The sequence below is a fragment of the Podarcis erhardii genome, assembly GCF_964252035.2.
Source record: "Podarcis erhardii genome assembly, chromosome: 3".
Lineage (NCBI taxonomy): Eukaryota > Metazoa > Chordata > Lepidosauria > Squamata > Lacertidae > Podarcis > Podarcis erhardii.
In genome coordinates this window covers 70,011,261-70,039,229 of record NC_138507.1, presented here as the reverse complement: position 1 = coordinate 70,039,229, position 27,969 = coordinate 70,011,261, and the positions used below count along the sequence as shown (strand labels likewise).

The following is a 27,969-nucleotide window of genomic DNA, read 5'->3' as shown; positions in this document are numbered from 1 at the left end:
CGAGCCACCCACCAGTGATTCAGATAGAAGCAGGCTTTTCCTGGCTCATAAGATTGGACCTGGTTATTACTTAATTTCTAATTTTATAATACTTCTTAAGGCTTGCATCTCCGTTTTTATTATACAGCAGACCCGTAATTTATAATATAATCCCTATTAAGCACAGTGAAACTTAACTTCTGAGTAAATATGCACAGAGCTGTGCCTTTCATCAAGGGATATGAGCTAAGACTTAAGACGGTAAGTAAAGGATGCAATTCTCATTTTGTTGACGTCAACAGCAAACCTCTCACTGGATTTAGTGGAGCTGGATTTCATCCAGTATTACAAGGAGGGCTGTTGTTTTTTAACTGTATTTCTTTATGGTTAGAGTTGCTGGAACCTGAACCACATGGATAAATAAAATTCCGCAAAGACTTTAGTTAGTAATGCATGTAGTATGCATAAAGGTAAAGGTAAAGGGACCCCTGACCATTAGGTCCAGTTGTGGCCAACTCTGGGGTTGCAGCGCTCATCTCGCTTTATGGGCCGAGGGAGCCAGCGTACAGCTTCCAGGTCATGTGGCCAGCATGACTAAGCCGCTTCTGACAAACCAGAGCAGCGCACGGAAACACCGTTTACCTTCCCGCCAGAGTGGTACCTATTTATCTACTTGCACTTTGCCATGCTTTCAAACTGCTAGGTTGGCAGGAGCAGGGACCGAGCAACGGGAGCTCACCCCGTCACGGGGATTCGAACCGCTGACCTTCTGATCAGCAAGCCCTAGGCTCTGTGGTTTAACCCACAGTGCCACCCGCGTCCCTGTAGTATGCACAGGAACCATCTATTTCATGGAGTTCCACACAGAGGATATTCCCCAGCTTGTGGCTCAGGGGGATACCTTGCTCCTGTGTTTTTGTCGAACTCTGAAAATTTCGGAAAGGTAGTTTTCTTCTTCATATGAAAGGGAAATCAGCTATTAGGTGGGGGGAAACCTGAATATGGGCAGGAGAAGGTTTAGGGAAGAATGATCAAAGGAACCACAGCTTTTAGATCCCGAGGACTCATGGGAGAGAAGGTGGAGCCCTGATTATTTACATTACAACCCCATGTAAGTACAAGAGGATCATGGGCTCTTTCAGCGGTGATGGGGTGGGGAAAATCCCTCTCAACTTCTCCGGGCAGGGTGATGGTGGAATATGATCAGAGTCGAGAAGAATCCCAGACCCAGATTCCACATTTAGAAAATGCCATCAGGAAGGTTACTCAAGCAACTCTTTCCCTTTCCCCCTTTTCCTTACACAAGAAACTCGTTCCCTTTCAGGGACTCTCTGAAGTGACTCATCAAAACCTCATGCAAAAGAAACAAAAAGGGTAGCTCCGCTGGAAGAAGGTAATTCTCCTTTTCCCAGCAGCCATATTGAAACGCTGGACCATCTCCATCCTTGGTACTGCGAAAGCGGCGGCGCGGGAGGGAAAAGACTGTAGCAGCCGGCGAGGAGGAGGAGGAGAAGTAGGGGTGGGTGGGAAGGCTTCACTCTGCAAATCACGTATCCCAAAGTGCGTGCAAATAAGGATTCCCCTGGGGATTGCTCATAAATGAATAGCTGCTTCTGAATCCTACGTGCTGTATTTAAAGAAGCATTTTTAAGAGGGCTTGGCCGGACCGCTGATGCAAACAGCTATTTCCCTAGAAAATAAAGAGGCCTCTCTTTCCCTCTCCATCTCTCCGCGCGCTGCTCCCTTCGCCTCCGCTGCTCTTACCTGTAGTAGCGATCATCTTTGTAAGGGGTCAGGTCCTCTTTGATCTCCTTGTAGGTCTCTCTGATCCTTTTGCAAATGTGCTTGAGCTCGCCGCAGAGCGGGTTCTCAAAGGCGGGGTAATCCGCCTCCATCCCGCACCCGGACATCGCGCCGGCCCCTCCTCACCCAGCCAGCGGCCGCCGAGACAGCAGCAACTCCCGGGGGCCCCGCTCTAAGCCCGCCGCCGCCTCCCGCGCTCGGCCATGGAGACCCCGGTGGCGCCTGGGCCTCGGTCTGGAGCTCCTCGGCGCTGGGCCGGGCTGCCGAGGGGGAGAGAGCTGCAATGGCCGAGAGGCCGCCGCTTGAAGCGACCCTCCGCTTCCCTCTCTTCCTTTCTCGGCAGAGCGCCGCCACTGGGCGCCGAAGGGAGTTTTGTGGGCGGCGGCGGCGGCTCCAGCTCTGCTTTGGCTGCTGAAGCCCCATACATTTTCTAAGGGGACGCGGAGGGCTTTTGTTATTAAATGCGCGCAAAGAGCAGGCAAGGCGATAATGTATGGTGGTGGTGGTTGCTTTTAACGAAATAAAATCCCCATGGTCCACGGACCAGGTGGAGCTGGAAAAAAATCAGCACCGTGGACAGCGCCACTGGGGACTGGTGGCAAAATGGCCCCTGGGAAACTGGTCCCGTGATGTTTTTCAGGCACGTTTACACATGGCATGGTTTGAGGTGGGGCAGAGGCCCTCATTTGGCAGCTCGGTATTCCTCGCAACCAGAGCGGTTTCTCCATCATCTTGTATTTTGCCCGATTTATGTTTGGTTCCTGCCCAAGGAAGCGCCGGTGCTACTGGTATATCACCTTTCAGCAGCCTTCAGACTGCAGGCAGTTCAGAACATGAGGCTTGGTTCTGCTTTGAGGAACACATTAGGGCGGCATAGAAACAATACCTACAGCTGCCTGTCAATTTTAAAGCATCAGTTTCCAAGCAAGTGAGAAATGGGCAGTTCTTGAAACTGGTGTGGGGGGGGGGGAGAACATAAGAGACCAGCTGAATCAAACTAAAAGCCCACCTAGTATTTCTGTTTTCAAAATGGTCAACCAGATGCCCACAGGGAAGCCCAAAAGCAGGGCCTGAGTGGTTCCCAGCTACTGGTACAAAGGCATATTTCCTTCAATAGTGGAATTAGAATAAAGCTTCATCCTCCATGAATTTGTCCTGTCAAACTATAAAATTCTGGCTCCGCCTACATTTCAAGTCTGACCCAAGTGGCAGAATCCTACCACTCCAAATAGTTGGCTTGCATTGAGAGCAAAATCAGAACCTGTGGCCTATCACTCAAGTTGCTGCTTATGTGCCCACAATTGAAAGCATAGAATTCTATAAATTGAATTCCAAACCCTTAGCAGCGCAGCCAATAAAACCTGCTCCCCATTGGGGTTGGGAAATCCACCCTCATTTAAAGCCCAGCAGTACCAAATGCTGTGTCAGTCTTGCTGTTTGACAGTCTGGAGAACTGAGACCTTGCTGTTGCTGGCACCTCAATCCAATCTTCTGGGATTTTTATAAACTCTTAAGGCATCAGCCTTACATAGTCATGTTTCTGGAGCGAGTGTGTGTGTGTGTGTGTGTGTGTGTGTGTGTGTGTGTCTCAGAGTTTTAAAAGGGCTCCTTTCCAATGGCATCCAAAGTAGGGCTTCACTACGGTGATTCAGAGGCAACAGCATATGGACTGTACTGGTTCCACTTGAGAAATATGTGTTGCATCTGCATCCAGAAAGGTTGCCCACTAAAAGAGGGTAACAATCTTGCACCCCAGTACTTTATTTATTTACAGAAAAGGAAAAAATGAGGGCTTTCTTTGAGGAAACACTGCTGTTCCTTGCTTATCTATTTTTTAGTATGAAAAGAAACACAAATCCCATTGGGATATCTTCATCAACTATCCAGAGGAAACTAGCTGTTATCCAAAATTTGGTTATAGCAGAACATTATTACAAGGTTTCTGGTCCAACATCATGCTGCAGGAATGACAGCAAGTGTGCATCAGAAAGAACAAGAGGCACCCAGATATGCAAATAAGAATAAAACAATCTGTTACGAATATTGAGGCTATACATTGCATACTAAAACACACAAACATTCAAGATTCTCAGTGTGAGACAAAACACCAAAATCAACTCACAGTTTCTCTAGTTCGCCAAAACTTTAATAAGCAACACCTGGACAACTCTTACAATTCCAAACCATCAAGGAAAATAGGGCAACTGACCCCATCTCAATCATGTAGACAGTCAAAATTTTGGACAAACCACATTTTTGAAAGGAAACCATTTAATGCTTTCTAGGTACCTTCTTCACAATCTATTACACAGGGCACATAACAGGAGAGGCAGGTCAGGGCAAGGTTCAGAATTACAATGGAAACCCAGGTCTGAATGGCATATTTAGAAAAGAAAAACAAAACAAAGGCCATTAAAAATACTGCAGGTGGTCAGATAAGTGTACCATTTTCTCTGCAGAACTGAGATCATCATGCAGGCTTTGCATGGTTAGGAAATCCATGCACCTGACTATATATTTTTATTAAAACTTGGAAGAAAATAAAAATAAAACAAAAGCAATCCTCAAATAACATTTTTAAAGGCAAGTAATAAATTCAGAAACAATTACCAAAGTTACAGTACCCAAATAATGCATTTATAAACAAATGCAAAATTAAAAAATATCACCCTTTTCCAGTAAAGATTACAGTGCCTTTTCAACCCTATGTATCCCCATGCAATTCCACAATAATACAAAAAATTGTATCTACAACAAATAGCAAGAGCTTAAAACCCTCCTCTGCTAAATAACAGGAGAGGATAAAAACACAGACTGAGAGGGGTAGGGAAAATTAGAACAGAAGACCAAATGGAGACAAAAGAAAAGAGAAACGGACCTGAAATGACAAGAACAATGGTTATGACATGAGCTCATTGAGCACTATTTTAACAAAACACTGGAAATACAAGCATCTTCTAATATTTTTATCCATTTCATCTTAACACACTATTTCAATGCCTCTTTCAGTTAGCCATTTATAAAGACAGAGTAAACATTCAACAAGTGAAGACCTTCCTAACTCTCCAGAACACCTCGATCAGATTACAATCTTTTGGGTTGTATGCATTGGTTTAAACAGAAATCAAATTTATTAAAAGGTTTGCATCAGATTTCTCTCTCTCCATCCCAATAATTTTGGTGTGAAACAACAATTGCTGCATAACATGGAATGCAATCTTAAAATGTATCCATTTTAGCCAATTCTTCCAATAATATTCTGAAAAGTGTTACTTTTTAAAAGTTCCTCGTAAACTATTAACATTGCAAATGACATATTTAGCATGTCCCATCACTCTTGTGGAGAGGAAGGGACAATGGACAAGAGGATTTGACCAGCTCCTGACTGCTATGGCTGTCGTGCCCTGATAGAAGTTACATGACAAGGCAGGGAAGAAAATTCCAGTTGTACCCAAAAGCGCTGGAAGGACTGGAAAAGGATATATTCCAGCACACTCAACTTTATAAGCTACTGCCACATGTGATCAGTCTGTTCAATATAAGGACCAGCTCTAACATAACTTTCTCCTACTCTTATCTTTTCAGTTGCTTGTGAGAGCCACTTCACACATTTCATTTAGGTGCACATCCAAAAATGTAACCTGCAAATGAAAAACACAGGTATTATACAGGTGCACCTGACAGGGAGTTATGACTCCCTGCCAAGTATACCTTTGTCGGGCAAACTTAGGTTTCATACAGTGTATGAAATGCCCTTGAGAAAGCAGGGGAGGAAATGGCCAAAGATGCAAAACGTTGCAATGTCAAATGCAAAGCTCCTCAAAGCTGGTACATGAGCTCGTATGTCAGATTATATTGCCATCACAAAGACTTCATCTGGTCTTCAGGCAAACACACACACACACACCACTTCTATACAAAGCTCTTAAAAGATACTAGAAGGGGAAAGTATGAGGGACATGGGCCTTAAAAATATTTTCCCTGCACAAGATGCTATACTGTTCGCTGAAGGAAACCAGGATTTATATATTTAATTTATATCCCACTCTTTACACTCCACCTTTCTTCCATGTACATTCAAGACAGTATATATAGGGTTGCCCATCCAAGCACTGATCAAACCCAGATCTGCTTAGCTTCTACCAAGTTGCTGCATCATGTGACTTTAAGAGTACACCTTGAGTCTCAAGAGCCAGTTCTACTATTTAATCAGCTGAGATTCTGCTGCAGCACCAGCATGGCCTAATAATGTATGGACTGCAGTCCCCAAAACGCACTGGGTTCTGTTTTGGTAGACCACTGGATCCAATTCAATTTTGCAGAGATGTAAGGGAACCAACCTTGCTCACATGAGCTGGAGCCTAAGGCTGCAGAGTTTAACACAAAAAGAAAATATGGCGCTTTTTATTCCATCATTTTGTCTTCTTACTAGGTTAGTTGGTCTTGCCTTTCATTTCACAAACACAACAAAAACAAGCCACAGCACCAATTTTTTTTTTAGTTTTTCTATACATCTTCCAAGACTTCCCTTCAAATGAAATGTTAGTTAGGCCTGGGTTCTGTATTCCCAAGGTTTCCTTGTAAATAATATAATTCAATATAATTCAAGTTTATGAAGACCAAAAAAAGTAAAAGATAATGTCTTTTAAGACAATATATTGGGGGAATTCTCAGACATGTATTATAAGCATCAATTACAGCCGGGAGAGGATCACAGAGCTTGTTTCATTCCAGTAACAGTCTGGAGACATTTCACCACACAGTGACCTGTGTAAACCTTCCTACTGATTCAAATTGATCGTACACAGCTGGGATCTATTCTTAATTATCTTTGTTCGTACTCCACTTTGCAAGGATACTTTTGTTAAAAAACAATCAGCCCTAAGGCTTTAATGCTTCTATATTTGCTTCTCTTTATATTTGCTTTATTTTCTCTATAGGGTTCCAGATACTACATTGACACGATTAACATGTTCAGGGCCAACTCCAAATTTGAAAAGGCACTGGGCAGTGTCCTCTAGTGGCATCAGTCTGCTATCAGTAGGTCCTAGTGGACTTGCCTGACAGTGATAGCAGTGCTCTGGTCACTTAGATCTAGCTACCTTTTAATTTCCCACAATGCTCAAGAACAATTAGGTTGGGGGGCATTGTGGGAAATGAGAAGGGTTGCTAAATCCAGGTGCCTGGCAGTGCTCAGAGAATCAGACCAGAATTTCTTTTAAAGAAAAGCCCAGAGCAAACATCATCAGTGTGCCATGTCAGCACACAGGTGCCATGGCAGCTGTGTAAGGATGTCAGATGCTGATGCCAGCTGCGAACATGTTGATTTTTCTCCCCTGGTTTTATTTTGAAATGTTTTAGATGAAATGTTCTAAGTGTGTTTCTAGGATATGTAGCACTGCCAAATGCCGTTCTCCTAAATGTCATATAACTTTTTATATAGACCTGAACTTAAAAGCTCCATTTCACATTCTAAATCAAGAGACAATTCTCCCACTTATGGAATAATCCTGACCAGAATTCTCTGAAGAGTTACATATTCCTAATTAGCCTTTCCACTAGTCTGGTGACTCTCAAGCTAGTCTTTAGCTGGGACTGCAGTAGTAGTGGCTGGAGTTGTGGAGTGGAGCAGCCCTCTGAACACTGGCATCACTGCAACTTACCTGGATGTGACTGGAGGCAGCCAGCAGTGAGGTTAAGGCTTTGTAGACAAACCTGTAGAGCCAAATGGCCATTCTCACAGGCACATCCACACAGCCCTTACCCTGCAGTCCAGGTAAGCTGCAGCAATGTCAGCAACAGGAGGGCAGCTCCACAGCTCTGTCCCACCCAACAGCTGCTACTGGACAGCAAGTGTAGCCGAAGAAAATGTCAAAGAAAATGTCAATGTTCTGGGAAGACTGCATTAAGGGTTAACCTACTGCATGCTATTGATTAGGAAGCAATGGAGGAGACACTTGGCCATTCATTTGCCTATAGGCTCTGTTCCAGAAGGGGTTGCCGATTCCATCCAAGTGTTTTATTACCTCTTAAGTTATCCTGTGCAAGTGAAATGAGAGAATGCACTCCACCAATCATGTGTGTGTATGCACATTATCCTCTCAGTTTTTTCTTGATTGCAGCCTGTTTCATATAGAAGAATCAACAGAATCAATCAAGCAAATACACACAAAAGATCTCGGTGGCCACCTTTGAGAAACTCTGTATCATTATGTGTGTGGAGAATTAAAGTCAAATAAGCCTGTGAGCAAAGGAAGGCTGAATATTTTTCTAAGGTTACAATCAAAAATTCCAATGCTGAATGACTTAGGCTGCTAGTTTCCATGGGGAAGGTGTCATGGTCAAGAAGTGCAGCAAAAAAAGATTAAAGGTGCCAAGATAGACGAGGAAACTGACATAAACATGTCACTTGCCCAATGCATTTATGTAGAAAGCTACCTCTGGGACGCAGAGTCCCTGACAAAGAATCTAAAATTCTCCAGCAGGGAAACACGTCTTCCTGCTAGGTTATTCCAACAAAATAATATTCTTGTGACCCCAAGGAACGTTTCTACTGAAATGCATCAGACAACTGACACTTTTATTAAAGATTCCTCATATATTCTGGGACCGTATTGGGGTTTGTCACTTTTTCATCTTCCTTCCTTCCTTTTTCTTTCGTTCTGTGTTAACCCAGGGGATTTGTCATAATGTTTCCCACTTCAGGCCTTGCTGAGTGATAGCATTGGTATCAATCCAAACTAATGATTTACCAAGAAAAAAACCTTGCTTACAGCTCATGGCTTGTTTGGAGTTAGGACAAACCACGAGCCCAGGTTCACATGCAAACCATGCCTTTGCTCTGGGTATCACAGGAGCAGCAGGAGCAGGGGAGGAGTGAAGTGGCCACAACTTTTGCTCTCTGTAGCTGCATACTTGCTTATCCAAGCTATGTATGTGCTGATCAGGCCATCTTTTGCAAGCGATCCAACAGGTAACAGCTCTGTTTTTCTTTTGAATGACATTTTGGAAACTAGGTAAGGTTTCTGAAAAACCTCCATGGTGCCTACAGTGCTCAGTTATCAGAGAAGAAACACGTGTCTTCAAGTATATTGTAGCATTTTTGTTGTTCTTTTTTTTTCTTTTTTTGCTGTAACTATTGATGAAAATAGTACAAAGTGGTCCAGGAGGAAAGAAAGTTGCATTCCCTGCTTTAAAAAAAAAACAGCATGGTATAAGGCAGTCTATAAAAGAATGAAAGAAAACGAAGGGCAGTCTTTTAAAATCCTTCTATCAGCTTACATCAGCTATTTTTTTTGCAGCAAACACAGAAGAACCGCCACAACAAGCCAAAAGCCACATTTCCCAACATAACACTGAATAGCTCTCCTCCTTGGCTTGCCCTGAAGAAACCAGCACATATGTTGATTCAAATAAAATAAATCCCAAACCACAGAGTCCCCACCCCATCCCCGATAATGTTTAAAGTTGATGCCCTCCTTCGGGCACTCGCTCTTTTCTTCCAGTTGCACTTTCTTCTTTACTTTGCACGTCTCTGCCGGGCCTTCGTGGGTTGGCCCTTATGTGAAAGATTTAGCAGGGTTTCTCTCCCTCCCCCTCTCTGGTCTTTTTCTCTTTTTCATTTGAGGCGCTGAGTCACATTAGCCAGGGCCACTGCAAAGGCCTGCACCGCTGAAAATGGATATTGAAAGTCCAAAATGTAAGCATTGCCATCGATCCTCCCAAACTGCATGACCTGGAGGAGAAAGTAGCGGGGTGGGGTGGGGATAAAGAAGAGGAAAAGTTGGTAAAGATAAACAAGAAATCGAGCAAGAGTTAAAATATGAAAATTGGCCCATTAAAGCAAGGGGGGGTGATTTCACAACTTCTTGCCTCATATGAGAGCTGCATTTCAATTGGCAAGTGGCTCTGCCCAGAGGAACTCAGTTCAGGCACCTCTCAGGTGGGCAGCATTGTCGTTCTAAGAGAATGAGGGAGGTGTTCATGGTGACTTCTGGCGCCTCTTTTCTAGAAATATAGCACTGGCTTCACCTATTTTCACAGGGGAAGTTCAGAGCCCACAATGATTAATGAGGTTGAATATTCTGAGGAGATCATATCAGCACAACAGGAATTTTCCATGATTTTCAGCAGACTGAAGCCGTTATGTTCTGGTGGATCTTGGTTGTTCTTGGACGTTGATGCAACATGACTGCAATCCCGAAATAACCTATAGATATCACAACTGAATCTACAGTTCAGCCTCCTGGTAGATCAGGGAGACTGCAAAATTACACAATGAAGCAGAGCTAGCTAAAGTGCCATTCCAATCCTGGATTCCAGAAAATAAAAGGTGCCTAAGGTTTGTACAATGTTTTGCACCTCCTTTCATACATCTTTGCTATAGAATGCACCAGGTTTTTCTATGCTGCAGCAGCAGCAGCAGCAGGGCTGGGGAACTGATGATTCTTGAGATGTTCTTGGACTCCAACTCCCATGAGCCCGAGTCAGCATTGTGAATGGTCAGGGACAATGGGAGTAGTAATCCAACAACATTTGGAAGGCCACAAATTCACTATACCTGCTCTAAGAGACTGAAAATAATGGCCAGGGTTTAAAGTTCATATATTCCCCCATCACTTTCACCTTACACATACATTACTGTTGCCTGTTTTTCAGACTCTCATGACCTTTGACACTGGGTTGGTTGGTTGGTTGTTGTATTAGTCTTGTAATCATGATAGAGTGCCAAAAGGCTGTTCTCACATTGTATTATTTTCATGTGAAATGTGCATCTGTGGTATGACATCAGCTGAAGATGACATCATATTTCTATGTTCCTTATAGTTACATGGGTTCATATGTTTCTATTCACTGTGACATTTAAAATATCCCATAATCTGTTATAGCTGCTCTGAGACACAGAAGCCACAATTATAAGCAGCTACCATCAAATTTCTTCTTGGTGGAATAGAATAGCTTTGGTTTTATACAGTCAAGGGAAGGGAAAGGAGAATGTTAGCCACTTTGAGACTCCTTAAAGGGAGTGAAAGGCAGGATATCAAATCCAAACTCCTCCTCCTCCTCCTCTTCTTCTTCTTCTTCTTCTTCTTCTTCTTCTTCTTCTCTTCTTCAATATTTTTATGCTGCAGAGAAGTTGCCTGTGCCTCAAAGGCAACCTCTGTATGGATTAAAACAAAACAAATTCCTTCCAGTAGCACCTTAAAGACCAACTAAGTCAGTTCTTGGTATGAGCTTTCGTGTGCATGCACACTTCTTCAGATACACAGTGTGTATCTGAAGAAGTGTGCATGCACACGAAAGCTCATACCAAGAACTGACTTAGTTGGTCTTTAAGGTGCTACTGGAAGGAATTTGTTTTGTTTTGACTATGGCAGACCAACACGGCTACCTATCTGTAACTCTGTATGGATTGTATTCAATATTTGTGAAATTGTGAGAGACAAATGCTCTACAGATGTTACACAAACGTATGTCCAATGCCTTGGGCAGATATTGGCCACCCAAGGGATAAGGCATCAGGATCCTGTTTGCACCAGGCCTTTCACATGCCACTATTTCCTGCAAATTAATCTGCAAGAAGGTGTGTCTATTTGAAAGAAGTCACGTCATACTCCATTTGCAGGGCCAGGATTCCTGTAGAAAGCAAACTGAGGCAACTGTTTCTGGTGGTGGCAGTAGAGGTGGCAGATTACTGCCCCCAGGTCCTCACTTGCTTGTTTAACCAGTCCATCCACCCAGCTGTCACCACTACCCAACCACCAAGTTGCTTTGAGCTTTCCAGAGCACTTGCCTCATCCTCATGCCTTACACTGAAGGGGGTCCTTCCTTAGAGCAAAGTATTCTGAGTAAGGTGAACTGGAAGAGTGTCTGCCCCAAAACCGCTTTGCCACAACAGCTGGACTTTAAAAAAATAGAAGTTCTAGTGATTTGAAACCTTTAATTAGCCAGCGAGGCAAAGTGGTAGTGGTGCAGGCACTTTCCAAGGCCACCTCGCCCAGAATGCCTAACTCTAAGGAAGGACCCCTTTCCCCAGAGCAAGGCAGAAGATAGGGGTGGGAGGAGATGGCGGGTTCTGCCACCATGTTAGCAGCAGCAAAACTTACAAAGCTGGAGGGGAGGGGGAAGGAGGAGTTGGCAGTGGCAGCACTCGCATCAGAGGCACAAAGTCTTGGGCCAGCCCTGTTCCTCTGGCGCACATGTCAAGGCCTAACACAAGAAGCAGCCTGTAATTTCCAACTCATTATCTTACCTGTCTCCCTTCCAGCTCAATCTGGAAGTTTTTTGCAGATTCTTGGGTCACTCTCCCTCCAAAGTCCAGCTGATATACTTGTGTTGCCTCATTCCACAAGGGCTGCTTGTTAGCCATCACGTACACAAAGCCCTGGCTTCCCAGCCGCCCGTCCTCCTTTTCGTTGGCTTTCCGGCACTTAAACTCATCCAGTTCACTGGCTGTTCTCAAGTTCCTTTTTGTTTTCCATCCCTTTTTACTGCCCTGGCTCTGGTTCATTAGCTCATCCCCGCTAATAAACAGTTCAGGCTCACTTTCTGAGCTGTCCTGAAATTCGTTCATCTTGTTCAGTTTTTTGGACTTCAACTGGTCCTTTTGACTTTTGACCTTCTTCTTCTCCCTGCCCAGCCTAGGGCTGGATATCAGCGAGTTGAAGTCGGTCAGAGTCGTCCTTGCCTCCTTCTTGACCTTTCCCTCTGTAATAGCCTGCATATTCCCTTCATCCGCTCGGCTATCCAGGCGCTTCCGATTCTTCTTCCCAAACTTGTCTGTCCGCTGAGGCACGGGGCTCTCGGTCAAGGACAGGACTTCTTGGAAGTTGTCTGCTGTCTCTGCCATCGCGTCTGTGCCCGTGTGGCCTTGAGGCTCCACTGGTGGTGGTGGGGGGGGAGGAGGAGGAGACATGACAGGCTTCTCCACCACCAGCAGCGCCTTGGGGGGCAGAGTGCCTTGGGTGCTCTGCGCAGCAGGTGGGCATGTGCTGTAGGAATTCCACGGGTGCAAGGCCATTGGTGGCAGCTGTAAACTCGAGCAAGTGCTATTTCCAGGGTACAGGGGGGGCAAAGGGCAGTAAGCAAGGTTGGAGGGGTAACCTGGCTGAAGCACAACTGTTGGCTCCTGTTGTGCAATCTGGGGTGAGGCCAAAGCTTCTTTGGGAGAACAGGGGACCTGCATTCCCTGAAGAAGAGGAGGGGGAGGAACACCGTAGTTCCCCAAGTATGGGGCTCCAACCCCGTAGCTCATCTGGAAAGTGGCAGTGGGACTGGTTGGAGATTTGGGGGAAACAAATGGTGCTCGGGATATATCCAGGTGCTGAGTTTGGCCAATGACTAGGGGGGCAGGTTTGGCAGGGTGAGGCAAAGTACTCGGAGCTGTCCTTTCTTGAGGGACCCATATCTCCTCACCCACCATTGGTTCCCACTGATAGGGGGGTGGTCTTTTGACACCAATACCTGGCTCAGCCATGGCCACAGGCATGTGGCGCACCGGTTTCTCCACGGGGCAGTGCTGAGAAAGAGCTTCATCCTCCATGAAGGCAGAGTTCACATAATCTGTCCGTTCACGAGAGCTGTCCAGTGGGCTAAGCAAATTGTAAGAGGACTGGGAGGCCAGGGGCGAAGTACTGATGGAGTGTGCGATGACCGAGCTGTGCTGAGAGCTGCTCCCGGTCGTCATGTCCGGTCTCATGCTGTTCATGCCGGACGTGCTGCTGTTACCACTGATGCCACTCATATTCCCACTTCCGTTATTAGGGTTGCCGCTGCCACCGTTGTTGCCACTGCCGCTGCTGCACTGGCTGCAGGTGTAGAGTGCCGTTGGCACCCTCTGCTGGTACTGGGCTGCCACAATGTTGCTCTTCAGTTTCGGGGGCAGCTGCAGAGTGGCTCTCTGGCTGTCGACCAGCTGGGCCATTTTCAGCGCTGCCTCTCTGCTGTTCCGCCGCAGAGTGGCGTGGATTATGCTGTTGTCCAATCTCTGGGCCATGCTGCGACCTTGAGACAGCTGGGCTGCGATCTCCGGGTAAGGTGGCGGATCCCCGGTTGGAATGGAGTAACGCGGCACCGTGAGCCTGTTTAGGGTGGCGCTGGTACAAGGCTGCTGAATCTTCTTCTCTGAGGAAGTGATCCTTAAAGTGGCGGAGCTGCCAGGCCCTGGCAGAGTGTAAGTGTTCTGGGCGCACAGCATCCGCGTTCGAGGCCGGCAAACCTCCTCCACATTCCCGCTGCTGTCGAAGGTAGTGATTCTTTCATAGCCGAGAGGGGTTTGATAATGCCCTGTGGAATAAAGGGGGAAATCTCCCTTTTTCAAGCACAGATCTATGGGAGGTTGGGGAGGTACCGGAGGAGGAGGAGGAGGAGCTGTGGTGGGAGCTGCTGGTATGGTTCCAGGGTACGGAGGGGGAGGATTCATTTTGTTCATCTGAATTTCCTGGGCAGTGGTGAAGACGGATGCTTCTCCTTCAGCTGCCTGTGGCACTGGACGCAACGTCTTGGCCTTCTGGAGGTGTTCGTGGTCTCTGTCCCCATCTCTGTGGTCCACAATTGCCATCTGGATTGCACCCTGGGGCGGCAGGGGGAGCTGAGGGGGTGCCTGGATGATGCGCCCCATTTCAACTCCTCCAAAGATCACTTGGCCTGGGTTGGAATACCTGCTTGGGATTGGGTAGTGGACTGCGTTGTCAGTCACATGGTCCGCCGCTGCCACAGCTGTCGTCTGATTGGCGAGGACGTCCAGCTGCACATTCTGATTGGCCAGCAAAGACTGAACCAGCCCTATGCTCTGTGTTGGTGACATTGCTTGTGCTGAGCTGTGAATAGGAGCAATTGGGATGTTTACGGTGCAAGGTGGGTTGTTCTCGGGAACTCCAGATGTTCCAGTCACTGGGACAAAAAGATATGAGTATCAGAATACAGCATCACAGCCTTCATCCAAAAAGAGATATAACGGTACCTCAGGTTAAGAACTTAATTCGTTCTGAAGGTCCGTTCTTAACCTGAAACTGTTCTTAACCTGAGGTACCACTTTAGCTAATGGGGCCTCCTGCTGCCACCGCACCGCAATTTCTGTTCTCATCCTGAAGCAAAGTTCTTAACCCGAGGTACTATTTCTGGGTTAGCAGAGTCTGTAACCTGAAGCGTCTGTAACCTGAAGCGTCTGTAACCTGAAGCGTCTGTAACCCAAGGTACTACTGTATACTAAATTAATTCTGCCATCTAGAGCATTAATTTCCATTTTAAAGGTATTGGAATCATTTGTTAAATACTGATTATTTAACTTTTGTACTTGTGCTGTCATATTAGGTCAGTAATATTATCTCTCACCTCACTACAGTAAGGGTATTAAGAGCCAGATCTGAGAACATACAGTCCCTCCACAAAGCCCCTCACCTCCTTGGGGTAAGTCTCTCTTTCTCCATGGTCCTCAGTTCAATAACCTGGTTTAAGGGAAATCCTGGCTAGACTTAATAGCGGTAAGCATTGGAGCCAACAAACTGCTTCATCATAGCAAACGAGTGGGAATTTGCCCCAGAAAGGGTTTGACTTCCAATTTGTTGACCACAGTTAGCAGGAAGCCAGCACTGTATCTGCATCAGACCTTTATCTCGGAAGGAACAGGAACAATCTAGTATTCTGCCACTCTGTTAACCAGACTCTGATGCAAGTTGATGGAATGTATAATAAATTATAGTCCATGTCACGAAAAGCAAGCAGTTATGAAGGCATGAATGACAGTAACCCAATGTGAATCTGAGGAGAGAATACAACCTGTTCACCTGCTGACATTTGTGAATGCTTCTGGCCAGCACTGGAGCCTCAATTCCCAGGCACCATGATGGATTCCTGCCACTCTAAGGTTGTGCAGTTAAGTCACCATTGGAGATTGAACCTTTTCAATGAGTGCCTCTATATCACTCCAGGTCTTTTGATTGTCTGCTTGTGTCAATCCCCTTGCAGATTTCTAAAATGCGGTTAATACTGAAGCCTCATAATTTAATTCCCAGTTTAACAGATGCTTCTTCTCAGGGGATTAATGGACTCTCTCTGGATCAAATTCATAACTGACCCATTTAAAATGGATTAATTAAAAGGACATCCACCGGACATCTAAACTAATGGTGGTGGTTGCTGCTGCTGCCATTTACAGATTAATTATGAATTGTCAATAGGCCCTTTTGAGCTCTCAGCTATGTCATCAGAAACTTGTTGGAGCCAAGAAACACCCCTCCACCCCAGCAGCCTGCACTGTTCCTGGGCTTCCCTCATCACCCTTTTCAACTTCACATTCCTTTCAGGAGTCAGAGAAGAAGGTTCCATTAAGGCTTTAAATGCACCATGTATGTACACCTGTGTCTGAGGCCTTGCAGCTCCCCTGATCTTGAATGCACTGTTCACAACACAGGGCAAGGGCAGTATGGTATGGAATGCCCACACAGGCTGCGAAGGGCACAGGGAGCCCTCCAGGCTCTACCAGGCTCCCAATGACAACACCGGAAGTACACAGGTCTTTCAAGCCCTATTTTGCAGTTCCCAGCCTCACCACAGACTCCAAAATGGAAGTCAAAGAGCAAGCTCCAATTTGGCCTCTCCACCACAACAAGCATATCTTGCAAAACATGGAATGGACTCATGTGCCTTGGGCTTTTAATTACAAGGAGAGTCAATCTTCTTACAGAGTTTCATAAAATTTTAGACAATCAGTTCAATCTCACCTGGCAAATCATCTTCATCTTCACTAAAAACATTGGGGTTGAAGACAGGAAGGTTTATATAGTCCATGGAAATCTTCCGCACTTCTGGAAGGTATATCGTCATTTGCCTAGGCTGGAGATGCAGCAAGCTGGTTTTATAGATAACTACAAAAAGGATGCAAGGAAAGGGAAGAAAGAAAAGATCTGTGATACAGAAAATACAAAGGGCATTACTAAAGGAATCAGCCAATTAGAGGGACTTCAACCATGATAAAACTCCTACATGGAAAGCATGTCTATTTAAGAAAGAGGATGCAATATTTGGATGACTGCATGCGACAAGCACACACAACTACATTTTGTTGTATGTACATGCACCGGGAAGATAACAGGCAAACAAGGCTTCCCAGTGATGCCACACAAAGACAAAAATATACACGTATCCGGAAGTACTTTCTATTTATGTATTTTTTCATAACTGAAGAAGTCTCTAAGCAAAAGGTCTAGTATGATTTCATTCAATTACTGAAATTAAGAAAGTTTGGGCTTGGTCAGTGTCTGGACTACTGGGAAACCATGTGGATGAGGAATACAAACATGACCACTCCTCCAAAAGCTAGTGGGGAAAATCAAAAGAGCTACAGATGTGATTTATTTACCAAGCAAACAGATATAAAGTATATCCTTAACATGGCAATGAAATAGGCTCTGGAGCAGAAGGAATTTCTCCCTACATTGAATGTTTTCTGGTATACTCCCACAATTAGGGACAGTATCCTTTTATTTTTTATTTTTTTTTATAAATATTTATTAAGATTTTAAATACAAATGCAAAAATAATAAACAACGTAACATAGCTTCTTTGGACTCCCTCACGTCTCCCGTTCCGACTTACATCATTATAAATTTTTACCAGCAATTTATCATCTTGTTTGCGTTCTTATGTCCCACTCATTTAAATATAATCTAATAATTCTCCAAAAAAATTATATTTTCCTCAATCTCACTTGTCATCCTAATTCCATCTAATTTAGTGGTGCTCAATTATTTATGATCTGGCATCCTTCTTAACATTCAACCAAATTACAGTATTTTTGTAAATAAATCTTGAATTTCTTCCAGACTTCTTCAACCTTCTCCTCTCCCAGGTCTCGGATTCTGCCGGTCATCTCAGCCAGTTCCATATAGTCTATCAGTTGCATCTGCCATTCTTCCAGTGTGGGTAGATCTTGAGTTTTCCAATGCTTGGCGATGAGTATCCTTGCTGCCGTTGTTGCATACAGGAAAAGAGTTCTGTCCTTCTTTATCACCCTCTGGTCGACAATACCCAGGAGGAAGGCCTCTGGTTTCTTAGGGAAGGTATACTTAAATACCTTTTTCAACTCATTATATATCATTTCCCAGAAAGCCTTCACTCTAGGGCACGTCCACCAGAGGTGAAAGAATGTTCCTTCATTTCCTTTACATTTCCAGCATTTGTTGTCAGACAAATGGTATATTTTAGCAAGTTTAACTGGGGTCATGTACCATCTATATATCATTTTCATTACATTTTCCTTCAAAGCATTACATGCAGTGAAGTTCAACCCAGTGGTCCACAACCTTTCCCAGTCCTCAAACATGATATTATACCCAATATCCTGTGCCCACTTTATCATAGCCGATTTAACCATTTCATCTTGTGTATTCCATTTTAACAGCAAGTTATACATTCTTGAAAGTACCTTAGTCTTAGGTTCTAACAGTTCTGTTTCCAATTTCGATTTCTCCACCTGGAACCCTAACTTTCTATCATTTTTAAAAACTTCTTTAATCTGAGCGTAGTGTAACCAGACTCGCACTTTATCCTTCATTTTCTCCAAACTCTGCAATTTCCAATTGTCTCCATCTTTTTCTAGTATTTCCCAATATTTTGGCCATTTGGCCTCCATATTGGGTCTTTTTCGGGCCTTAGCTTCCAGAGGTGAAAGCCACCTTGGAGTTTTGTTTTCCAATAAGTCTTTATATTTTGTCCAGACATTAAACACTGCTTTTCTGACAATATGGTTCTTAAAGGCCTTATTGATCTTAACCTTGTCATACCATAAGTATGCATGCCAACCAAAAGCATTGTTAAAGCCTTCCAGATCCAGTACATCAGTGTCTTCGAGAAGTAGCCAATCTTTTAGCCAGCAGAAAGCTGCGGCCTCATAGTACAACTTTAGGTCTGGCAGGGCAAAGCCCCCTCTTTCTTTCGCATCAGTTAATATCTTAAATTTAATTCTGGGCTTTTTGCCCTGCCAGACAAATTTAGAGATGTCTCTCTGCCACTTCCGGAAGCACTCCGTCTTGTCCACAATCTGTAGTGTTTGAAACAAAAACAACATTTTTGGCAATACATTCATCTTAATAGCAGCAATTCGGCCTAACAAAGAAAGTTTCAATTTTGTCCAACTGTCTAAGTCTCTCTTGATTTCTGACCAACATTTTTCATAGTTGTCCTTAAATAGACTCAGATTTTTTGCTGTTATGTTTACCCCTAGGTACTTTACTTTTTTAACCACATTTAGTTCTGTCTCTCTCTGAAACCGTCCTGACTCTGTATCTGTCAATTTTTTCCCCAATACCTTGGTTTTCTGTTTGTTTAATTTTAATCCCGCCACCCGACCAAAGTCATGAATCAATTGTAATACTCTTTTCGTACTAGATTCTGGCTCCTGCAGGGTCAAAACTAGGTCATCTGCAAAAGCTTTAAGTTGACAGTATCCTTTTAAGCACCACTTCTATGGAGTTTTGACCCAGTAGAAGATGCCACAGAAATAGTCCAAACTGTTTCATGGCTTACAACTCCATGACTGAATTAGATGCAAAATTTTAACTACTGTTAAAGAATATTTGCACACTTTTTCTGGTCAGGAAGGGTCTGAAATGAAGACAATTCTTAAAGAGTTAATTTACCTGCACCAAGATTGGTTGGTAGGAAAGCAGCCAAACCCACGATTTTGAATTTGGTTCCCCAGATATTTGACGTGACCTGAGCAAGGTAGTTGTGCTGCAATAAAAAGGTATGACAGAACGACAACAAGCATTTATACAGTATTCACATACATTATCTTAGTTATCCTTACAATAGTCCTGTTAGGTCAATCAGTATGATTATTTCTATCTTCACATTGACAAGGGCAATTCTACCAATGAAAAAGAGTGAAGGACATAAGAAGGGCATGCTGGATCAGACCAGAGGCCCATTTAGTCCAACATCATGTTCTCACAGTGGCCAATCAAATGCCTATGGGAAGTCCACGAAAAGGACACGGGGCCAACAGGGCTCTCCCATTGTTGTACCTTAGCAACTGGTATTCAGAGACATGGTGCCTCTGTTTCTGGTAGATAATGAGATAGCCATGCAGTACCTGAGTGATATCATCCAAAGGAAACTCTCTACGAGTTAGGCTTGGTGAACCTATGGAAGGCTTCCTTATCGGTAGCCTGGGAGATCTTGATATCTCCTGAGCAGCTCGTGACAACTTTGGAGATTTGCGAGCTTCTATATTAATTCTGCATACAAAACAAAAATGACAATAATGAGGCAGGCACAAATAGGTACTCTCTGTCTCTCTATACAAAAAAAGAACACGGAATACAAATTTAGGTGGGTGGTGGGGGAAATGCTAACAAGGTTTACCATTCGAAAGTAGCTTCAAGAGCAAAGACAGAGTTAATATGAAAAGAGTTCACAATGCATCCTTCAGTCTGACATTGCAAATGGGATGACAGACAGCCACACCAATGGACAGGACACCCTGGCTTAGCCATCAGACTTGTATAGGTTTCCTCCCCCCCCCCCCCCGGAAAAAAGCTGCAAGGATGTTCATGTCCCTTATTAATTAAAACGGTAACTTTAAATGCAAAAGGGACCTGAGGATTGGAGGGAGGTTTCTTGGTGATGTTACATGGAGCCTGTCAATTGGCATAGCTGCTTTCTGTCTCATACTTGCAAACTTTTGCAGAATGACTTTGGAGGGGCATTGGGACTGAATGCAGAAAGAGACCGGCCCATTACTATAAAAGATGTCACATCTGTCTTCAACCTAACATACTAGATAATCCAAGTACACTTTGCCCAGCAGCTTTAGTTCTGGCTAAACGGTAAACAGAAAGATAACATATGAAGTTCCATGGAATTTTTGTACTAGAAAAGTGGTTCTATTTTAATAATTGGTAAGGAAAGCATTTTCCCCCCCTTGCTGGCCTGTCTCCAGGTTCAGGAGCTAAGGATCATAATAGGCTTATGCCTATGCATCAAACCAGAGCATCAGGCTTAATACCCTGCTAAAGAGCATCACAGGGACATCAGCTGTTTCGAAAGAACTAGGGCATTATTTCTCTGACAAAATGCCCATGGCTGGTGCTGTGAGCTTTGGAGAAGCATCACTCACCTTTTAGAAACATCAAAAGGCAGCCCTGTTTAGGCAAGTTTTTAATGTTTAATGCTGTATTGTGTTTTTAATATTCGGTTGGGAGCCGCCCAGAGCGGCTAGGGAAACCCAGCCAGATGGGAGGGGTATAAATAAATTATTATTATTATTATTATTATTATTATTATTATTATTATTATTATTATTATTATGCTGGAATGGAAAAAGGGATATCTAGCCCAGCCCCACAAAGATCAAAATACACAACTCAGATCACAGTGTTCCATAAACAGAGAGCAGAATAGTGCTTAGAGAACATGTTTCTCAGCAAAGGGAGCTAAGCACTCTCCTAGCACCAGTAGCAAATCTGGAACCTTGCTCTCAAAAGTCTGAGCAGAGAGAGAGAGAGAGAGAGAACGAGAGAGAGGGATTGTTGTAGATTTCTTATGTTGATATATATCTAGGATATATAGTAGAATACAATGGTGGTCCGGGGGTGGAACTTTAGCACCCTGGGTTGTTATCATTCACTGGTCGTTGCCCATACTATATACCTAGAATTTATTCCCAAACACTGATTTTCTCAGTGCCAATTATTGCCAATTATTCCAAATTTTTGAAAAGCTCATCTTGGAACCAGGACACAGTATGTAAACTAAGTCAACAAATTAAAATCCAAGTAGGTGGTCCTATCCTAATCACAGGATTTGATTTATTTTTTATTTTTGCATCATGCACGTGTGTGCACACTCTCATACACACACACAATATATATAGAACTCTGCTTAAAACACTCACTAGCAGCAAGCAAAGAACCTAACAAGTACCCTGCACTGATATGTGCTGTTAAACATTTGAAACTGTCAGGGACAGGACACCAGAACTATAGGGGGATTATGTCTGTATTATGCTTGTAGCTAATCACAGAGGAGAACTGTAGGGCCCTTAATAATGTTTCACAGCAAAAAGAACCCTAACTTTTCTGAAGCAGCCCGTTTCTGATGCCTGTATGAAAAGGTTCCCCTTTGTTCTAAGTGTGTAGGGTGCCCTCTCAGCATAAAAAAGGAATTCAAAGACCCAGGAGAAAAAGGAAGGTAGAGTTTTGAAAATACCAAAATGATTACCTGGGAAGTTTGGGTGATTTGCTAGCTCGAGTGATTTTGGGAGACTTTTTTGCAGCCCAGTCATCGCTCAGTTCAATATCGCTGGAATCAGAGCAGTTGCAGCTGTCAATCACGGTGGAAATCAAACTGTTTCCATAGATTTCATCTGTCAACACAGGCCCCATTAAAAAAAAATGTTTCAGAAACCAAATCCCAATTACAGCTGTCAATCATTTCTAGGATATCCTACAAGCAATAGCTGAGATACAAGGAGCATGGCGTATTCTTTGAAACTCATGCAGAATCAGCAATAGCCTAAAATCAAGCGGATGGTGCTCAATTATGCTAGTTGACAGGCATCTCTCTGACACTGAAAAATGTCTACAGCTAATTAGAGAATCTTCCCTCTCCTGTCAGGACACTGAATATTATAATGTACTGCAACTTGGAAGATGACTTGAACTATGCCTGTTACTGAGTCTCTTTCAGAATGGCTGATGAGAGCAGGGAAATAGTACTGCCATGGGTTCTCGTGTGGATGCACAATTTTGGGGCATCAACAGGATACACATCTCCACAACCCAATCCACTAATTTGTTCCACAAACGGGAGCTCCAGTGAGTACATGACGCTCGACCGACAAGAATGACACATTTCAACAAAGAGCGTATTTGTGGGCATATTTTTTCCCATGGGAAGATCAGTTACATACAATAAAATCAACAAGGTTTGCAGGAGAAATCCACGTGCAGTAAACTTGCAACACTTGAGGGTCTCTGCACAGGACCGGAATCTAGAAATCGGCACTAAAAAGTTGCCTAATGCCTTGTACCTGCTTTTCCGTCAGTCTTTGGATCCATGATGACAAACTCAGGCCGCAGTTTGCTAATTCGGCGCCCTTTCAAGATAGGCACCAGACCCCCTAAGTATTCCAAATACAGTGTGTAGCAAGGCCCTCCAACCTCCGGGTCATCTTCTGTCCGCTTCATTGTGCAGTGAAGCCTTTCGTTGCCAGATGTTGGGTAGCTTACAAAATCTCTCATGTTGTTGGGGTCTGGGATAGGAGGCTGAGTTAAATATAGGAGGAAAAATTGTGAGTCATACAAAGAGTTTTCCCTCGTGTTGCTTTTTCATGCTCCTGATTATTATTATTATTATTATTATTATTATTATTATTATTATTATTAATGTCTGTAGTGGTAAATTCTGCCTTTAAATTGATAAAACAATAAAAGAAATCAGGACCATACAAAGCTAGCTACATTTTAAATGAAAAGTGACCACTTCTAAAATGATGCACCAGAACTGCAGAGAGACCAAGAAGCATCCACTTCAGTAATACAGTGGTACCTCTGGTTGCGAACAGGATCCATTCCGGAGGCCCATTCGCAACATGAAAAGAACGCAACCTGAAGCGCCGTATCTGCGCACATGCGCGGCATGATTTGGCACTTGTGCGCATGCGGCGAAACCCAGAAGTAACCCTTTCTGGTACTTCCAGGTCGCCGTGGGACATAACCTGAAAGAATGTAACCTGAAAGAACGTAACCTGAAGCAAACGTAACATGAGGTATGACTGTATGTGCTTGCTTCTTTTACAGAAGTATAAAGATTGTCAACAGCACAGGGACTGAGATCAGATTTCTCAAGAAGTTCTCATAAGAGCCAGACAAAAGGTGTTGCGATCTAGCTGGCAGCTTTTACGCCTTGTCCTGGGAAACCTTTAAATAAAGGCCCATTCACCAGGCTCTGTTCATGCACAAAGTTTACACCTACCCCAAAGCAGTCCCATCCACCTCCCATTGCATGGCTAATATAATGTGTGAACCTTCTAATCATGGATACACTTGGACACAACTGAAGCAGATGTGGAAAATGTCATTACAGCCACAAACTGTGGCTGGCAGCAGTTGTGACTGACTGGTTTTATTAATAAGCTCTCGGTACACGAACATGCCTGAGGGCAGTCTGGACTGCTCAACCTGTACAAGAAAACTGCATTTGTGAAACAGCCCTTAGTCAGGTTGCCCTGCACTGCTCTTCAAACGGCCATCACAACCCTCTCAAAATGACAGTGATAAAACCCTACAAGCTGTTCTGCACGGTTATGCAACTCTAGGTGTATTTACTCAGAAGTCCCAAGGCATTCAAGGGGACAAAGTCCCAAATAAGTGTTTGAGATGGCAGCCTCAGAGTGCAATCTGAATGTTTATTACCAATCAAACATTCCCTGCTTGTGCGCTTTATGCCTCAGCTGCTGTCAGCTGTTTAGCTCCATCTACCTTTGCCCACTGACCCTGATACACTTAACACCCAGCCATTTGTTTACCTTGATCGTTGGTGTAAAGGCAGTGGTGAGGTATGAGCAGAGCCTGGGAGGCAGAGTCAATTTACTGATATCTTTGTCATCCCGCAAGGAGCTAGCGATGGTTTGCTGGCACAGAAGCTGTAGGCTGGACACTCTGTGCTCCACTCGGACAACGTAGAGGGCAGGACCAGAAGCCATGAGCAGGCGGGAGTCCCTGTGACCCCAGCAGATTGAGATTATGGGACGCTGCATGAAAAGTAACAATTCAGATGTTTTCCTCTCATTGAAGCATATTTTAAGACCCATTTTATTTTGGAAAACCCTAATGTCTCAGGGCTTTTCTGTATGTTCAAGTAGTAGCATTCTCTGGGAACTGTACAACTTACAATTTCACTAAGATACGGTATCAGTTTATTACAGTGACCAGAAGACATTTTGTTTTAAAATACAGATTTCTCCAGTATTTTTCATCCTTCATTGAATATTATTGTAACTAACAGCATGGAATCAAAACTAATTTGTTGTGTGTGGGGAAACCTACATATAAAATTATCTAAATTATAGTGACATTCATCCACTGGGCAAACCTCCCTTGATATAATATCCCCCGCTAGCGGTTGTTTTTGTGGGCTGTTATTCTCCCACGCTCCTGTTTCAATATCTCACTTCAGAGTAATCTTTACCTGCACAGGAGTCTCCAGGGTATAGATATGTTCTCCATGAACATTGTAGAACTTGACCAGTGCACTTTTCAGAAAGGAAGCACCGCTGAGTTCAGCCAGCTGGCTTAGCTTTTCCATGCCTGCAACAGCCAGCAAGTCCCCCTGGGTGCACCACTGAGCCACTACATCTGAAATCACAAAGGGGAGGGGGAGGTTCACTTTACTACACTAAGCAAATAGGCCCAATCCCACACACTTACACTCAGTAAGCAGGCCAGTGGAGGCAGCGGGGGCCTCCACTGCTCCCCTGGCTAACCAAAACCACAGGTTACTGCCACTAATCGGGAGGGTTAATCCCTCCACCTCCCTTTCCCTGCTAATTTATACAAGAGGCAGCCCTGAGACTGAGGAGGAGGAAGCTGACAGGCCGTGCCACCTCCTGGTCTGGTTGTAAGCAAGGAGGCAGGCAGGCGTGGTCTGGCTAAAGGCAGGCTGAGGTTGGTGGAGCAAGCCTTCATTCACTCTACTGACTGAAGCTACTGCTTCAACTGAATTAAACCTGAAGTTCCACTTTTAAGTTTTTGGAAACATTGCCTCAAACTAAAATAACTTTGGAACCTGCCAGCCTTCCGGCTTTGGTTTCCTAAGGGTTTCACAAAACCCTTGAAGGAACAGAGCAGAAGAGAGCAAAACAAAATTGGTCACTGCCTAAAGCTGGAGGTTATTTTGAAAAGCACATGGTTCTCATTTGCTGCTGTCAAGCACCAGAGAATGTAAGACAGGCTACCAGTTTATTTCAGAAGGAATCCCTTTGTTGAGGTGTGCTCTTTTCACCAGCAGGCGTCACTCTTGTTAGTGGAAATCGCTGCAGATGGATGTTGCATTTCAAGAGACAGATGCTGAAATATTCATGTCAAAGCAATCAAGATCTAAAGCAGAAAATGAAGCGGTGGGAGCAGGGCAGGAAGACAAGTCTCCCTTTGCGTACCTTTCAACCCTGAGCGGATGATGGTAGGAGACAAGTCATCATAGTTGTTCATTAAGCTAATGTCTCCTGATGTGAAGCTGACAGTGAGCAGCGGTTTGGTGTTCTGCACCAGAACTGGATATGCAGCTGGACCATCTGCAGAGTGGGGAAAAAAACTTTTAGGAAGAAGTTTGAACCAAGGTTCCTAGCTCATCACCTGTTGACTGTGCAAAGAGCTGTGACCCTGTCTAGTACTGTGAAGGAATAAACCCCACCCTCACGCCACAGAACTGTGGTATGGTCTCTGCAGTGTTATGCAAATGACACAATTCTTCTATTGTGCCCTCAGTGATCCTGCACAGTGGGAATATTTACATGTCCCTGGAGCTGTATGAGGAAAAGAAGGGAGTCAGAAGCAACCATCCTGGCCCATAATGGGCGCAAACACAGAGGCAGTGCCAACCATGCTAGGAAATAAAAGGGTAGAGGGGCCTTCGTACAAAGAGTCTGTTCAGTTTGCACCTCTCTGTGATACCTAGCAATGTTCAGCCTCTAAGCCAGGGGGAGCCAACTGGCAGCTGTGGGTCAGACCTGGCCCTTGAAGTAGCGCTACTATCACCTTATGAAAGTCTAGTCAAGGTGGGATTCAAAAAAGCAATTTGTTCACAGCTTTCTGTTGAAAGAAAAATAAGCAATGATTCACCATGTTCATTTCATTAAAAGTTTCTTGCACTGCTGTCTCGTCCACATGCTCAAAAGCCAAGGGACTATTACCAATCTGACTCAATATTTTCTTTCAAGAAACACGTGCCCCTCCTCAGCCCTCCAGACTGAAGACCTCGTGATACTGGACCAATCATACTTCAGCTCTGTTAAGCCCTTACTGCTACATGACACAGACTTTAATACAGAAACTGGCCCTCCATAAGGACTGGATCCCAAAATGGGAGTCTGGAGCATCAGAATGGGCTTATCTACTTGCCCTGAGAACACCAGTTGGCTAAACCCTATTCCGTGCCATTATAAAAGAGAGTCTGGTTTTGACAAGATCATTCTTCAGTGTTTAACTTCCTTTGTATATAATATTAAATTGCCTACAGCACCATCTGCAGCATTCGCTATTTCATTCTCTGTTTTATGTAACTAGCTTTGACAGAAGGTGCTGCTGTCCCAAGAGAAAGGCGCTCTCCAGGCACCAGTTAAGCATATTCTCACTAATCATACATTAGGCTACATTCAGTTGTGAACGGAACCAAATTTTGTTATCCATGCGCTTATGTGTTAAAATGAGGTAATTGAACTACAGGGAAATTGTGCTGTGGACGGTGACTTAAAAGCCAGCACCATATAATTGGTATAGTTTTAGAAGTAAGTAAAATCCAATTAAGCCCCTCCTAGTCATGTATGTGAGTCAAAGGCATGTCTCCTTTGAAAAGTTTATGGAGAACAAGTGATACTTCACAAGGACACGTCATATCAGAATAATTATTGGAAGCTACCAAGCTCACCCACTCCTGATTGACTCAGCATCAACTACACACTAGCCTCCTTCACTCATCTAAAGGGATGCACCAGAAGTTACAATGTTCCTGTCTAGAACAGTAAATCAATCTTATAATAAACCTAATATCACCACTCTCATTAATCACACAGTCCTCTAAGGATGTTGTGATATTTGATTTTCCCTCATGAATGCATTTTCCATTGCAGGGAAGTGTCCTAAGCAGGCAAAAGGGTTTGTCAACAATAAGCCAGTCGCCCCCCAGGCTAAAGCACAGTGTGGGGTGTTTTTGCTCCTATTGTCCTAGAAGAGCGAGTGAGGAATGGAAGGGTCCCTGGCCCTTGCACCCAGATGCCTGCTGCCCCAACCAATAAAAGGCAGGAACTCCAGGTGCGTGAAGAAAGACTTACTTCAGGTGCAACACAATTCAGAATAATCATTCTTCAAGGGCCCATTTTGTACTCAGTCCCCAACCTATACACCCTGTGTTGAAGCAGGAAAGGTCTGAAGAAGGCTTTTGCTTGTGTTCACTCAAAGGTTGAGTAGAGCC

At 44.1% G+C, this 27,969-nt stretch overlaps 2 protein-coding genes and 1 long non-coding RNA gene across 8 annotated transcripts in view; 1 reads left to right on the top strand and 2 right to left on the bottom strand.

Moving 5' to 3' along the window:
* Positions 1 to 2,262, bottom strand: part of TMEM181 (transmembrane protein 181) — a 29,980-nt gene extending 27,718 nt beyond the window's left edge. The window contains exon 1 of one of the 2 annotated variants that reach the window (XM_081854353.1): positions 1,744 to 2,262. In XM_081854353.1, the coding sequence (XP_081710479.1) occupies positions 1,744 to 1,889 (146 nt within the window). In that variant the 5' untranslated portion in view covers positions 1,890 to 2,262. The remainder of the gene's footprint in view (positions 1 to 1,743) is intronic. The other variant, XM_081854354.1, reaches the window with a different exon arrangement.
* LOC309337706 lies at positions 10 to 27,561 on the top strand. Its single transcript, XR_014154514.1, has 3 exons — positions 10 to 240; positions 1,304 to 1,372; positions 27,066 to 27,561. It is a non-coding gene; the product is annotated as an uncharacterized lncRNA (long non-coding RNA).
* TULP4 (TUB like protein 4) overlaps positions 3,907 to 27,969 on the bottom strand; it is a 110,312-nt gene continuing 86,249 nt past the window's right edge. For 4 of the 5 annotated variants that reach the window (XM_081854297.1, XM_081854296.1, XM_081854298.1 and 1 more), the window contains 10 exons: positions 25,940 to 26,074; positions 24,973 to 25,139; positions 24,311 to 24,535; positions 22,814 to 23,048; positions 22,003 to 22,147; positions 19,874 to 20,018; positions 19,419 to 19,512; positions 16,503 to 16,646; positions 12,035 to 14,673; positions 3,907 to 9,517 (listed from right to left, as the gene is read on the bottom strand). In XM_081854297.1, coding sequence (XP_081710423.1) covers positions 9,401 to 9,517; positions 12,035 to 14,673; positions 16,503 to 16,646; positions 19,419 to 19,512; positions 19,874 to 20,018; positions 22,003 to 22,147; positions 22,814 to 23,048; positions 24,311 to 24,535; positions 24,973 to 25,139; positions 25,940 to 26,074 — 4,046 coding nt within the window. In that variant the 3' untranslated portion in view covers positions 3,907 to 9,400. The remainder of the gene's footprint in view (positions 9,518 to 12,034; positions 14,674 to 16,502; positions 16,647 to 19,418; positions 19,513 to 19,873; positions 20,019 to 22,002; positions 22,148 to 22,813; positions 23,049 to 24,310; positions 24,536 to 24,972; positions 25,140 to 25,939; positions 26,075 to 27,969) is intronic. The other variant, XR_014154459.1, reaches the window with a different exon arrangement.